This window comes from Papaver somniferum, chromosome 11 (assembly GCF_003573695.1).
Source record: "Papaver somniferum cultivar HN1 chromosome 11, ASM357369v1, whole genome shotgun sequence".
NCBI lineage: Eukaryota > Viridiplantae > Streptophyta > Magnoliopsida > Ranunculales > Papaveraceae > Papaver > Papaver somniferum.
The window spans coordinates 126,481,610-126,497,657 of NC_039368.1; the positions used below are offsets into that span (position 1 = coordinate 126,481,610).

The window sequence follows — 16,048 nt, forward strand, 5'->3', positions numbered from 1 at the left end:
CTTCTACCCCTAGTAATATTGACATTGAGGAAGCCTTAAGGTTTGTTAACCCCAAAATATCTGATGAAGATAACTCCATCTTGATTGCCATTCCCACTGCTCAGGAAATTAGAGATACGGTTAATAATTTAGCTTCTTGGAGTTCTCCGGGGCCTGATGGGTTTCAGGCGGTTTTTTTCAGGACAATTGGGATATAGTTCAATCTGAAGTGGTTTCTCATGTTCAGAGTTTCTTCACTAATAGATTCCTCTTGAAACAAATTAACTTCTCTTTTATTTCTTTAATCCCCAAAATCAAGAATGCTTCTTCTCCTCATGGCTTTAGTCCCATTAGTTTATCAAACTCTGTCTATAAAATAATTTCGAAAATTTTGACTAACCGATTGAAGCCTCTTATGGACTCTTTGGTTTCTCCTTTTCAGTCCGTTCCTGTTTCTAATCGACAGATTCATGACAATGTGGTCATCACTCATGAAATTCTGCACTCTTTTAAAAAGAAAAAGAAGAACTCAAAAAATGGCTACCTTGCTATTAAACTTGATCTCTCTACAGCTTTCGATAGGATGGAGTGGTATTTTATTATTGCTGTCTTTAAAAAGCTAGGATTCTCTGAAGAGTGGTGTCAAATGATTTTGCAGTGTATTATTACATTCTCTTATTCGGTTCTGGTGAATGGTTCTCCTGGGGAAACTTTTTACCCTTCTCGTGGCATCAGGCAAGGGGATTACATGTCAACTTATATATTTATTATTTGTATGGAAGTTTTGTCTCAATTGCTCTTAAAAGATGAAGACGATAAGTTGATTTGAGGTTTTAAGTTTAAAAAGAATAGTCCTTCTATTTCTCATCTTTTTTCGCTGACGATTGTATGTTGTTTGCTAAGGCCTCTGTCTCTTATGCTAGGAATCTACTCAACATCATTAATGTTTTTGCGAAGCCTTCAGGTCAGGAGATTAACTTAGAAAAATCTGGTTTTATTACTAGTGGGAAGATGCATCATAAACATATAAAAATTTTAGCTAGGACTCTTAAGATGAAGTTTCTTGGTAATGCTGAGAAATACTTGGGAACCCCCTCTTTATAGGAAAGAATAAAACTACATCTTTTAAATTTCTTATTGACAACATGTATGCTAGGTTGGGTTCTTCAAAAAAAAAAAAACAATCTTAATGTTGCTGGGAGAACAGTGGTTACTAAGCATGTTTTGTCTAGCTTAGCAGTCTATCATATGGCTTACTTCCCTCTTCCGAAAACTGTAACTTCTAAGTTAGATTCTATTCAGAGAATTTCCTGGTGGTCTAAAAAGAATCCAAAGAGGGATGCTTACTTTAGATCCTGGGATGATTTAGGAAAGTCTAAACTTAATGGGGAATTGGGTATTAGGAACAATGATGTTACTAATAGAGTCTTCGTCTGTAAACTTGGTTGGAGAATTATAAATAATCCTTATAGCTTACTTTCCCTTTTTTTGAAAGACAAGTACTTCCCCAATCAGAATTTGCTTGAAATTAATAAGGAAGCTAATACTTCCTCGTGGATTTGGAAAGGTATAGTGAATGGGTTAAAATTTATAAAAGCTAACTCTGTGGTGAACATAAATAATGGGGCTTCTACTAGGATTTGGCATGATAATTGGATTCCTGGGTGTTCGACTCCTCCGGTGTCTAGTCATCCTTCTAATGTTAATTATGTGTTTGTAAGTGAACTTACTGATATTCAGAATGGTGGTTGGAATGTCACACTTTTATCGGATTTGTTCACGCCAGATGAAGTAACTAGGATTAGGACAATTGGACTAAATCTGAAGAATGATCCCTACGCTTCCAGACCTGAGAACATCTTAGCTAGGCACCCTAGTAAATGAACTAGCAACTGAAGGAACTGTCATACTAGGAATGCTAAGTTTACAATTAAATCTGCATATCGTGTTTATAAGAATGATGTCTCCTCTCCTGCTGATGCTGCTTTTTGGAGAAAAGTTTGGGGAGTTGACTATTTGCCTAAAATTAAGTTATTTTTGTAGAAATTTTTTTCTTATATGCTGCCAGTTAATTCTTTGCTTCAGAGTTATAATCCTGTTGTTGATGTTATTTGCCCTCTTTGTCGGAATCATGAAGAATCTGTTATGCATCAGTTTATAAACTGTCCAATTGCGAAGCGAATATGGTCTGGAGTTTCCGTACAACATATGATTTCCTTTGATTTGGATTGGATTGATGATTACTTTCTGTTTTGGCATAACTCTGTTGTGGGTATTTCTCCTTTTAATGTCTCGTGGCCTAGTGTTGGTGCTATTGTTCTTTGGTGTATCAGGAAGTTGAGATGTGGTGTAATCTTATGTAATGCTTCTATTGATCTGAGTAAGGTCATCTTGGATACAAAGAGGACGATCAATACTTATATCTCTCCACAGCATCATAATCATGTGTTTTCTTAGTAATGTAAAGATACATAGAGTTCAGGTGGATCACTTTATGTTTGTTGATGGTTCTTTCAAAAGTTTTACTATGGGTATGAATGTTATTTGGTGTGACATTGCAGGAAATGTAACAAGTTCTCGTTCGGACTATGGATTGATTTCTGATGCAGTAGGTACTGTAGCTGCTGCTCTTATTTTGGCCATCTCTTGGGCAGAAGAGATGAATCTCTCCAAAGTCGTTTTCATCAGTGGTTGTCTTCAGCTAATGCAATTTGTTAATGGTGTCAGTTCAAACGTTGCTTGGAGATCTGGTGATCTCTTAGAACAATGTCGGAGTTTAGTTTCTTGTTCTGTTTCTTTTAAAGTGGTGTGCATTAAGCGTCTGAATATTCTTCTAGATAATCGGCTTGCACGTTGGGCTAGGAAACATAGTCTTAAGAGTCGTTGGTTTTTTGTTCCTTCTTTTCTGAACTCTCTTATTAGGAACGATAACCTGAACAATGTTTGTAATTCTCTGGTTTGTTAGTGAAAGGTGTGTTCCGTAGCAAAAAAAAAAAGTACATAATATAAGTCAGATGGGAGCCGAGTTGATCTCGAGTCAGTCTTCAAAAAAATAAAAATCTGACATCTGACTCGGCCATACATTTGAGTCAGATTTAGATTAATACAAACAAGTTGGGGGAAATGAAGTCCTCTTGAACACAAGATCACAATAATAATAAGTTAATAACTTCAGATATTGCTTCCTTACAAGAAAATCTTAATCACATAAATGATATCCCCGCACAGCTGGATATCTTCGCTTCATGAGCTCACACATAAATTGGATCTCTCCAAGATTTCGTCTTCTCTCTTTATATCTATCACCCAAAGAGACCCCCGTCACAATCAGCTGCCTGGTTTCTGCTACTTTTATATTTTCAAGCTCAAATGCTTGCTGGCATTTTTTTACGAGGATACGCTGGAACGTAAATTCTTCTCCAACAAGAGAAGGAAATGATGGGAGCCCATCTGGAGGATCTAAGAGCCACCTGCAACACAGTTCATGACATAGAAAAGCGTACAAAGGAAGAAACATTGGCTCCGCCAAAGCCTTGTTATGTATCAGAAATGCAACGCCCAGTAAGATGTGCGGGGTTGTGATCCCCGAATCAATAAGTTGATTTCTCAGAAGTGTGTATTTCTCCACTGTCAGTTTGTTAAGTATACCTCTAACTCTTCTCAATATATGTTCTTCATATGACAAGTTACCCCTAACGGTGGACATCCATGAAATAAGACAAGGAGGAGGAACAGGTCCTTCTCTAACCTACAAAAAAAGAAATAAGTAGTCATTTGGAAGAGAAATGGAGGCACTCAAAACAAAAACAAGGTACTAAACTCTCTCCTACTTCTATCGCAAGTAGAGTGTCAAACGAGATTTTTAACAGTGTCCCTAACTCATGGATAAAGGTATTCCACACTATTCCTTATAGGTCTCGCAAAGGGGAAACACATAATGAATGCTTTACATATTTCAGTGTTTTGAATTTGAATTATATTAAGCAAAAACAGCTGATTAAGTTTGAGATTTAGTGTTTTACGGAAAAATCAAACAATCAGGACAAAGATAAAGAAAGAGTGCTGAACTGATAAACGTACCTAAGGGATAGAACTGGTGTCTACCATAACTGAAAGGGGTGGATTGGGACTGAAGAAGATCACTGACAATATAATAAAACTTAATAGTGAGAGTTGAAATGTTTTCTTATTATATTGCCACTCAAAGTAAAGTGACAAGAAGGTTAGGTACCATCTGGGAAAAAAAGTCCACGCAAGTGATGACTTGGGTGTAAATATCCAAGTCATAGGAAAATGCATAAAACCCCACCAGTGAAACATCATAGCTGGTATAACAGGCCACCAAATCCCTGGTTATTCTTCAGCAACACCTCGTGAACTTATTTACAAATTCAAGCCTATTCAAACACCAACAACAACACAACTTCCTCCAAGTTCTTACGTTCCAATAACCAAGGTCAAAATTTAACAGACATAGCTCGAAGCAACAACACCGACACCAGCTCCAACTTCATTACTTTTTCATCTTTTAACCCCACACCCCAAACGTCACCCAATCAAGAAGCCAAACACGCCACCGAAGAAGTCGTCCATAAGAATGCAAGTAATACAGGTTATACTGCTGCATTGCTCAATATATCATGTTGCAACAACACGATGGATGCAGTTGAAAGTTTCATACTGGAAACTCATCCAACTAGTAGTACATATTTTGTCAGAACTAGTAGTCTTTTCTGCTTCCAAAACTCACAGATGTAAATTTCAAAGATTTCGCCTTCTCTCTTTATAATCATATATATACTTTGAAGAGGCCGGTGGCAATCTGCTGCAGTATTCATATTTTCCTCTCAAGTCTCAAACAAAGAAATAATGATGGGAGGTGCCCAGACAATTCAGAACATAGAAAAGCAATCAACTGAAGAAGGGATCCACATTTAAGAAACTCAATAACATGTCCCTTTTCAAGCTAATCACCATGCAGGTATTAGGACTGAACCTAACTGCACTTATTCTACTTGAAGATGGTTTCTTTTCTTTTTTTGTTTGTTTATAAAGTAAACTGAATGACTGTTTTCTGCAGTCTTAAAGATGGATCTTGGAACTAAGGAAAACAACTACTCCGTATCACAAAAGTCTAGAGAGGGTGAACTCAATAAGCTGGTTACTAAACAGAACTTTAGCGAAGACACAGGACTAAGACCATCGAAAGGCTGGCTAGTTTACAAGGCACAAGGATTAACAGTGTCACTAACTGGCGGATAAAGAAACTACTGTTATACTATATCCCTATAAGATCACCACAAGACCACAAATAAACAAAAGTGGTCAGGATTGTCATTTGATTCAACAGATTGGCAAGTTCCAGAGAAAAAGGTGCAGCAGTTGCAGCCTTTATGCTTATGAGAATCTAAAACTCTCACACTATCAAATCAAACCTTGAGGTATAAAAAAGAAAGGCAGCTTAGGTTTAAAATTCACAGAATCAAACGGTCACAAAACAGGAAAAAGAAAACATATTGAAATAAAACTTTGGAAGGAACGAATACTAAAGTTGTTCATCGAAAGAAAAAAAACCACAAGCACATAGGTAGTTATAGGATTAGTCTAGTGTTGCTGATCGTGATAAGAAACACCAAGACATCATTAAAAATCCAATCTATTTTTAATTTTCCATCCTTACAACTAATAGCATACAGAAGGTTGTCTACGATTACAAGAAAATCTTTCGAGCACCAGAGGGTTCAGCAAGTGGGTTTAGAGGTGGATGAGAAACATGAAGACAAGTTTGTGATAGTCTACAGGTCTAGCGAGAGTCGAAATGTTTTTCTTTTTTTCTCTTTTGTGTATGGCCTACGTGTGTGCGTGTGTTATCTGACTAGCCTCTGAGATATGGTCAATCTAGTTAGCAAATTGTGTATGTTTTTAGCAATTGAAGTAAATCAATAAGAAAGGAAATCTAACATCTTACTTAAAGAGAATTAAAAAGCCTTTATGCAAATGCATTGTTGATTGTTTTACCTACAAGGATGTGCTCTCTCAATCGACCAAATCAGATGTTGCCAATTGTTCTTGAAAGAGTCGATCTGCGCCAAGTGTTCAGCAACAAACTTGAAAGAGTCCATCTGTGCCAATTGTTCAGCAACAAACTTGTTCGGGATTAAATTGTCAACCCTCATCCTCTCTCTTAACCCATAAGCCGGAACTTTGGCTTTGATATAAGCCTGAAGAAGAGATTGGTAATCCCAAATTTTAATCACATAACCCGATTGCCTTAACTGGTGAAAGATCTTCTCAGTGTTATGAATATCACCTCTTATTGAGTACTGATCCATCATCACATGGAAAGAGTTATATAATGGTGGCTCCATTTGTTTACCCCCTTGCTGCATAGCCTTTTGCAAAACTAAATCCGCTTTTTCAACCTCCCCAGCGTCTACGAAGAGCTTCACAAGAGTGTCCCACACAAACCGATTGATAGGTTGACTAGCACTTGCCATTCTTTTTACCAAATCTTTACCTTTTGCAAGTAGCTTATGGTCACCATAAACATTCAAGAGAGCTGCATAACCCTTCGATGAGATAGTCTTCCCAGACTTAATCCTCTTTTCAAATATGTCCTCTGCCTTATCTACTCTTCCTACTTTGCCGAAAGCACTGATCGCAGCCAAGTAGTCATCAACACGACCATCTGATTCACAAACTTTCCATATCCTTTCAACCTCATCAGCCTTACCAAGAGACGCGTAAAGAGGAAGTAATTGCTTGCAGGCACCATGGTTTTCCTCCAAATCTTCCCCTTCCATCTCCTTCAAAACTTTCCCTGCCTTCTCATTGAGACCTGCAAGAATATAGTGTCTAGCCAACTCGCCTCGGATATAGTTATCTATCTCCAGACCATCAATTCTCATAGCTTCAACCAACTCCTCCATCCCTGCCATATCATTAGCCTCCCCTTTTAAATCAATCAACAGCAGGTAAGTAAACCGAGTCAGCTTCACATCATTTTCCCTCATTAACGATAACACACTCTCTATCTTCTTCCTATCAAATTTCTTATACAACAATATCATCTGTTGACAAGCAAACCCACTCAGCGGGAACCCCAAATCCCTCATTTTCTCAAATACTTGTTCAGTTTTCTTCGCATCACCAACGCTAACATAATTACACAGCATAGTCACATACACTGTTACCCCCTTAAACGTCTCCGGAATTGACTGTTTCAGATACTTCTCAGCCAATGCCATTCCACGTCTTTTAGCAATCAAATTAAGCCGAGTTGCGTAATCCCTCTCCTCTTCAAAATTAAACATATTTTTCAATTCTAACCAGTTTGATAATTGAAGTGCCAATTCATACATTTTACACCGGCTAAGATTGTGTAATACCAGACTGATCTGTGCATGATCTAATGCCTTAATTTCTTCCATAAACTTATCAAGTGTTGCATAAACATTCCTTGGTGAATTTGCTACTACACTAAATAGATCAAAACGCACAGTTCTTACCTCTTCCTCCTCAGCCTTAGCAACTCTATCTTCTTCCTCAGCAGAAGTATCATTGAGCTCAGATAATCCATCTTTCAGATCTTCACCATCATCTTCATCTTCGTAAATGTTGGTGACAATCATACCAGCGGTTTCCATGGAGGGGGGAAAATAGAAGCTATGTTGGTGACGAGCGTAAATGTCTAACAATGAGAATTGATTTGAAGGAAGAAAATGAACAGAGAATTGAAGATGCATAACCTTTCCTGGAAGAAAAATTGAGATAGAGATCATACTGGTCAAAAGAGATCAAGATATCTGATATTAGTGATATGCACAAGGTTATATTGCAGTTGTTCAAAATTACCATTGCAGGCAGAATGTTTTAGCCTATACAGCAAGTGAGAGACGACAACCTTACTGAATCTCGAGATTCTGAGATTGAAATGAATTACTCAAAAGGCTAGGCCTGTAGATTTTTCTTGAGCAGTTAAAAGTTTTATACAAGAAACTCATCCAACTAAATCCGAAGAGACCAACATTCTTCATATATTGGATTTCCATTCCTCAAGCAGATGTCCATGGAATCTCAGCCTTCATGAGACAAGGAGAAGGAGGATTATGCAAAAAATATGTGCATAAGTATTTTCAAAAAGTATTACTTTGACAAAATTCAATTCGTGCCTATTAAGAATGAATTTGCTGAAGAAGCCACTTATGATCTTCCAAAAACATATCGCAAAAATTATGTATCTACATCGAAATAAAATGGAATGATGTCTTATGGATGGTCCAAAATCAAAGATAAATCATGTGAAATTCCTTAAAGAAAAACAGAAACAACAAGTTAATTGCCAGAATAAACATATCAAAGTATTATAGACATGATATGGAACTGAATTAATTTTCAATTGATCCCTTTGTGCTTTGTAGATTCACTTGAACATGAACAAACTTATAGAATATTTGGTGGCTGGAATTTGAGGAACACATTGAAATAGATTAAGTGTTCCCTTTAAGGCTTACCTACCAAAAGATACCCTCAAATCAACATCTTTTCTATAGCAAACCCCTTGAACAATAATTATTGATCTAGAAATAACTTAGACTAGATTTGTGCCCGTGCTACGCACCGAGCATTTTTTTCTTGTAATTTGTTGTGCGCGGCGCTTCGTCTCGCCCCGTGGCGACGTATTTTGATTTGGCGAGCGCGGGGCTTTGCCCCGCCCCGTGGCAATGTATTTTTGATCTAGTATGTGCGGGGCTTCGTCCAGCCTCGTGGCAATGTAATTTTGATTGGGCGAGCGCGGGGGTTCGCCCCTCCCCGTGACGATGTATTTTTGATTTGGTGTACGTGGGGCTTCGTCTCGCCCCGTATTTTGATTTGGCGAGCGCGGGGCTTTGCCCAACCCCGTGGCAATGTATTTTTGATTTAGTGTGTGCGGGGCTTCGCCCAACCCCGTGACAATGTATTTTTGATTGGGCGAGCAGGTGGGTTCGCCCCGCCCCGTGACGATGTATTTTTGATTTGGTGTGCGCGGGGCTTTGCCCCTCCCCATGGAGGTGTATTTTTGATTCGGTGTGGCGGGGCAACTACATTGAATAGGTGGAAAATATGTGCAGATTTTATTTGTTTATTCCTTTTAATTTGGTGTGCACGGGGCTTCGCCCTGTCCCGTGACAATGCATTTTTGATTTGGTGTGCGCGGGGCTTTTCCCCGCCCCGTAGAGATGTATTTTCGGATTTGGCGTGGCGGGAAAAATACATTGTACAGGTGGAAGATATGTGCAGATTTTATTTATTTTTTTCTTTTTATCTTCGCAGAAAATATATGGTTTTTTTCCCATTTATATATTAATTTGGAAAAAATAGTCCTAATATAGTTATGGTTTCCATTTAAGTTTGTAATTTTTGAACCAATCATACATTGTCAAGTGTCCTCACATAAATATTATCACTTCAAGAATTCCAAATTGAATTTGGTTTCCTTTTTTTAATTTTTTCCTATTGTTTTTAAATCAATCATACGTTGCCAAGTGTCCTCACCAAAACACTCGTTTCACAAAACTCAAAAAAGACTTATTTCGGCCAATAGGAAGAGAGGATTTCCTCACCGTTTAACGTGGGAGCTTTATTTGTCTAGGCTTTTAAGTCTTTAGATTCAAAAGACGAAATCAAGACGCATTAGTTCATATTTGAAGGGGAAATATAAACTTACTCCAAGTCCACTGTTTTGGAAAACCACTGCGAGGATTGCAATCAATCCATAACATATATCTTCGATCTTGCATCAATCTGTACGTTGACTTCCTTCCACAGTCGGACTTGGATCAAACTCAAGGAGTTGCAAGGCCTTCCATCAATAGTTGGACTTTAATTGATTCGGTAAAGTCTTTGAAATCCCGCCAGATGATAATTTTTGATAAATCCTGTCCATTATTTGACTCTTGGATCAAGGAGACAAACACCACTATTTTTTATTATAACACATTGTCAAAGACCACCTGTTTTTTTATAACAATAACAATGATTCTTTTTGTTGTTAACACATGGTGGCAGAAATGAAAAACAGAAGCTGGAATTTTCAATTCTCAAAAGACCTTAATCCCGCAGAGGGTATAGACTTGCTGGAGTTGAAGTTTGAGCTAAGAAATGTGGTTTTGGACATAAGCAATGGTCATGTTGTGGACGGAAATTTCTCAGCAAAAGGTTTTTACAAGGCGTTGTCAGGTGCAGAGGAAGATTGTGAGCTCCACAAGATTTCATACTATAAGTTGATTCCTCCGAAGGTTTGTTTCATAATGTGGGCTGCAATGCACTATTCAGTGCCAACCAGAGAGATGTTAGCTAGCCGTGGTATCACTATTACGACTAATCTATGCTTATTATGCGGCACAACCGTGGAAAACTTAGATCACTTGTTTCTTAATTGCGACTGGGCTAAGCATCTCTGAAATTTCTTCATTAAGTCTCTGCAAGTTTGCTGGGTTATGCCGAATGAGTTCATTATGTTAATGAAAAGCTGGAGTTTAGTTGATGGCAGGGAAAGAAGGAAAACGATATGGCAGATGCTTCCTTATGCAATATTATGGGAGTTATGGCTGGAGAGAAACAACAGGAACCATGGAGGCAGAAGTAAGACAAAGGAAGAACTTATCCATGCTGTTATGTTAGACATCTGCTCGACTACGGAGATTTTCAAGGGTTATTCGATGACTCAAATCTTACAACACTGGGAAGATGTAGTAATTTTGTAATAGTTAGCTTGTACTCTATCTTTGGGAGTCTTTTGATTCATCTCTCTGTACATACTTTTTTCCTCTTTTAAATACAACCTTTTCCTGCCGAGTATTATTACACGCGTGACTAGATAAAAATGGGAGAGGCTCTGCAAATCGGGCGACTAAACTGAGTCAACTCAGTTCTTGTTTTTTTTTTTTTTGTTCATGAATCTTAAATGATTTCTCTATTCAGATCCTCTTACAATTGATTATTTTCTTTTGATTTATGTATTTCTTTTAATTTCGTAATGCATTATTTCATTCTAGTCAAGTTCAACTTCATACAGGCTTGTAGAAGGTGTTGAAGGTTTTGAAGGTTTTGTTGTCTTAAGTTTTTACATCTCTCTATATTTTACAAATCATTCGTTGTTCTAGTATCATGTTGTTTTAACCTGTTCTTGCAGGTTTCCATTGTCTTTCCGTGTCGCTCCCAGTGGTGGTAATCAGTCGTGATTATACTAGTTCAGATCTCTGTTGTTTGTCACAGTGGTGTTTTCCTTCAAATAACAGTGGTATTATTGTGATATCATCGCTTCTTGTGCGGAATCAACAAGTCGTCTTGATTCTGGTTTTCATATCCCCAACATATCATCAACAAGGATTTTCTTTTCAGTCTCCAAACTTCATCATGATTGCACGCCATTCCATCATAGCTAAAACCCTTTCCATAACAGTTAACTCAGTTGACTCGGTTGCTTACTTTAGCAGAGATTTTAGCTTATTCAGAGGGAAAGTTTATTCTCTTTTCAAATTCAAATTTCTAGTCAAAGAAAATAAGCCGGATATATTGCTCCACCCCTGACAAATATGGAAACAGAAAGATACTCATCAATACAGATATTTCCATAAACCAATAAGATATCCATCTTATAAGCATAACCCTAAAACCCTAAACAATTATAAGCTTCAATCTCACGAGTAAAAATGACTGTGAAACAATGTCAGCTACTAACAACAACCAAATCATGAATTCCAACAATATGCAAATGACTGGTGCTGGTCCTTCTACTATTAGACCAATTAGAAGAATAGTCGCGTCTGTTGTGGCTCCTGTTGAAAATACTGATGATTTCTCTTTCAATCTGCTTGGAAAAATTATCTTCAATAAACCATTGGATCATGAAGATATTAAAAAGGAGATCAACGATCGTTGGAAAAGCTATCGCAAATATGAAATCATCACCAAAGGCACAAATATGTTTCTTTTCAGATTTCAGAGAGAGGATGCTTTCAAGGGAGTAAGTTCAAAAACCTGGGACATCATGGGTTATTTACTCTCTAGTTCAGTTTGATCCCGACATAAATACCAAAGACCACAAGTTTGAGCATCATACTTGGATCGTTAAACTAATAAATCTTGGAAATACCATCCTTAATGACAGGCTGGTCTCTGAGATCTGTAAGGATATTGGGAAAAAAGTCACACCAAAGGGAAGAAGAAGACAACCGAGAGGCAGTGTTACTAGCACTGTCTATGTGGAAGTCAAGCTCACTGAACCTCTCAGAAGGAATGGTTGGTACATAACTCCAACTGGTCAAAAACAATGGATTATTTACCACTTCGAAATGCAGCCTTATGAGATTTGCAAAAAGTGCTGGGTTTTTGATCACATAGATTCACAATGTAAGAAGCTTTCAATGGAACAAAAGGTGGAAGCCATGACATAAAGTGAATATGCAATCTGGAGCCAAACTGAGGAGGGTAAAAAAAAATTAGCTGCCTATATCACTAGTGAGGATGATAATATAATGGATACGGGGGCGGAATCATCCGTGGGTGCAAATATTGCTTCTACTTCAACTACTCCGTCAGTCATTGTTCATAATGAAGACAATATAAATTTGGAAATCGAAGATTCAGAGCAGAGGAAGAACAAGCGAATCAGAGAAGAAGGATCCAAAATTAATCCCCATCTCAACATCGAGCTTACCCATAACCTCAATTCCCCATCAATCCATAACAATCCTATTTACCATGGTGCAATCAATGGAGCTGAAGAAATGATTGATTATAATGATCTCACTGCTGGAAATAGGATGGAATACCAATCTAATTCAATGAATGATAATCACTCAATGGCATTTGATAGCGCGGAATCTGAACACACTGTGGCTGCGGCATGGAATCACAATGGAAACTATGCATCTCTTAATCAGGTACGTAAACAAAACCCTAGCTTTTTTCCTTTATCCCTAAATTTTAGTTTTTTCTTCTGTGACTTGCATATCAGTAGTAGTAGTTCTTTCATAAGTACCAAATTCTGTGTTAATTACTTATTTCTAGCCAATTTCAAGCATATTCCCCATTGTTTTGCTATGTCCCTTAAGCATTACTTCAATAGCCTTAGCGTGGTTAATGACTATTTGATTGTCTTTTCCAGTTCTTTTGCTTGTAGCTTAGAGTCCCTCATTTGCAATTGTTACAATTATAGCTTCTCTAATTGTGCTATTCTCTTTAATTCATGTAACCACATTGGTTTGTGCACTTTCTTCTCTATAATGAGAATTTTGTCGTAGAACTGCGAAGGCTTTGGCAACCCTGATACTAGGACCAGTTTATGGAACCAAATTAGAGGCCAAAATCCTGATGTCATTTTTCTTAGTGAAACCAAAAATGACTCTGTAAAAATGGGTCAATATCTCAAGAGATTCAACTACCCTAACTGTTGGATTAGTCCTTCTAGGGGTATCTCTGGAGGCATTGCCCTTTTATGGAAGTGAGATCCTTGCTATTGAGAAGGGTAAGACCGTCGGAAAGGCCCAAGTCGATGTTAGTGTGAAGGTAATGATTAACTCAGCTAAGGGTATTTATCTTCTGTGTGTCTATGGTTTTGAATTGACATTAACAATTGTAAGCTGATTTGTTGGTAGACTGGTGCTCAAATCATTTACTCCAAATATGCCGGAACTGAAGTGGACTTGAATGGAGTAAGCCATCTTTTATTGAATGACGATGGCATTGTTGGTATTATCGAGACCGAAGATGTCAAGGATTTTAAGCCCCTGAGCGAACGCGTGTTAATTAACGTCTGTTCCCACTTTACATAGTCAGATTCTTCATAAATCTAGAGAAATTTAAGGTGTCGATATAAGTAAAGAATGGCTTGGGAGAGTAATAAATTGGAAAAACAATTGCACGTAAATTTTACAGGGGAGGGTTGGACCTTGCACTATGATGCACCATAGTAGTATTGGGTTCATGTGAACATGGTTTCTTTTACCTAAGCAGGCAATATTTTAGGTTGGGGTTGTTACTCGTTGCATTATTTTGGTTGTAGGATAATTTGTGATTACATATTTGAGTGATTGCCTATTTAATAGTGGTTCTTACACATGATCGTGTTCAGGTTGAGGAGGCCGAGAAGGAAACTGCTGGTGGGTTACTTCTAACAGAGGATAGCAAGGAGAAGCCCTCCATTGGAACGGTAAGAAAACTTCTGTTTTACGGGTTTGAGTTACACATGCATTACCTGCTAGGTTCATCTCAGTCAATATCCATGTAAGTCCTACCTTTGAGCTGTGTACAAATGTCCATTTAGAGTGCTTCAGAGTATACAATTGAATTGTACAAATTCTTATATAGGGATATCATTTTGTCCTTTCTTTGTACATGTACTATGTAAGCTGATGTGACCGGTGCCATTCGAAGAAATAGCCATGATAATTTTACACCTATCTTGACATTTACTTAGGCAATTCCCCTCTATGTTTTTTTTTTATCATAGTTTGTCCATCATAAGTAGTCACTGTTTTCTTATAATTCTGCAGATAAAAGGTCCTTCATTTCAGAGTTTACAAACACGAATGCAACACCTGAAAAACAAATCAAGCCATCAAAGAAGTAAGTCATGCATATCTCTTTTAACCTTGCATAATGATTGTTTGGTTAGTTATTCAGGAATATCAATTTGGCGACTAACAGGGAACTCATAAGAACATGTGTAACTTCAGTTCATGGTAAATACTCATATTGATTCATCTTTAAAATACAACCTATTTAACAAGACAAGGAGTTCAATCATAAGTGTTCTGTATTCACCTAGTTGCCGTAAACCATGAATCTAATGTCGGGTCTTTACAAAAGTTGGAAGATTGGTTCTGCTAGATCATTTCTGCAGACTGACATTTCTTTTTCTTTTTATTTTCTTTCTTGATTGGCAAAACCTGCGGTCTTCTCAGCACCTTGCTTGTCACTAGTATATGCGCATACCCATTTTACGAATCTTGTTATAGTCACCATCTTGCATAATCTGTATATACTCACAAGGCATAACTAGTATTCATTTCTGCTTAAAGGTCTGGACCTGAATCAGAAGTAATTCAATTGCAGCGAGAGCTTAAAAAAAGCCTTCCGACCAACTTGAGGTGTGTCACTCTCTCCAAGTTCTTATTTCTGCTTTTGTTATCTGTTGTGTTTTCATATTTTAACTTGATGTATGCGTAATGACCCTTGTCGTTCTGTTTTGCATTAATATGAGCAGTTTCAAACGGAGCTACAAAAAGCTGTTGGAGGAGAAGAAAGTGGGGAGAAGCAATAATGCTTGCAAGCAAGTCATTATCTACACAAATCTGGCAGTGTGTTGAGTGATAGAATAAATGACTTGTACTAGTGTGAATTTTGAGTTTTTATTAGTGTTTCTCAGATTTTGAACATAAGTGTCGATTGAATTCAGCTGTAAGTTGGATCAAGTGTAACTTGACACAAACAATTGTTTAGGGGAGAATTTGAATTACGATTGGGTGTATATCTATTGGATTAAATTCATTGTTTTTTTCGAACCCTTATGCAGGATGATTAGTAAACTGTCCAACCAATGAGATAAGCTAGCTACATGCTCGTGATCTCTTCTGATTTGGTGATTCTAAACTTGGTTGCTGAGACAGGTTTGACCGACCAAAATTTATTTTGACTTGCTAGTCTGTGGTCGCTTGACGTAAATAGCTACTAACCTACTATGGCACTCGCTATACAGAACTTGGAAAAAGTACTTGAACAACCAAAAACATTATTTGGTAGCTAAGAAGTAGCGGTAACAAGTTAGCAACCGCTAAAACTTATGGTAGTCGGAATTTTGGTTGCTTGACTGTTAAAGCGACCAAAATTTTGGGCTCTTGCTAAGATTTTGGTTGCTCAAACCAAGTTTTCTTGTAGTGACTTGTTCAGCTTTCTTCACATTACCAACAGTAACATAATTACTCAAGAGAGTTTCATACACCTTTACCCCCCTATACGTCTCTGGAATCGCCTTCACATACTTCTCAGCCAATGCGATTCCGCGTCTTTTCGCAATCGAACCAAG

At 37.6% G+C, this 16,048-nt stretch overlaps 1 protein-coding gene across 4 annotated transcripts; it reads right to left on the reverse strand.

Annotated features, from left to right (window-relative positions):
* Positions 1-3,011: 3,011 nt before the first annotated feature.
* On the reverse strand, positions 3,012-8,465 carry LOC113323652 (pentatricopeptide repeat-containing protein At1g80270, mitochondrial-like). 4 transcript variants are annotated; one of them, XR_003347752.1, is made up of 4 exons: positions 7,834-8,465; positions 6,002-7,732; positions 4,060-4,804; positions 3,592-3,727 (listed from the first exon to the last, which is right to left on the reverse strand). XR_003347752.1 is itself a non-coding variant. In XM_026571983.1 (2 exons), the coding sequence occupies exons 1-2, from the start codon at positions 7,758-7,760 to the stop codon at positions 3,640-3,642; spliced, it is 1,851 nt and encodes a 616-aa protein (XP_026427768.1). In that variant the 5' UTR covers positions 7,761-7,823; the 3' UTR covers positions 3,012-3,639. The 4 variants fall into 4 exon arrangements, 1 of the variants encoding a protein (XP_026427768.1); XR_003347751.1 differs by lacking the exon at positions 7,834-8,465 and having other exon boundaries at positions 6,002-7,823; XR_003347753.1 differs by lacking the exon at positions 7,834-8,465 and having other exon boundaries at positions 5,998-7,823.
* Between the last annotated feature and the right edge of the window lie 7,583 nt (positions 8,466-16,048).

Excerpts from the sequence above, each read along its gene's own strand:
- LOC113323652 (XM_026571983.1), bottom strand. The coding sequence starts at position 7,760 with ATGATCTCTATCTCAATTTTTCTTCCAGGAAAGGTTATGCATCTTCAA. Across the intron at positions 3,728-5,997 it reads GAGAGAGCACATCCTTGTAG|GTTAGAGAAGGACCTGTTCC; the intron begins GTAAAACAATCA and ends CTTTTTTTGTAG.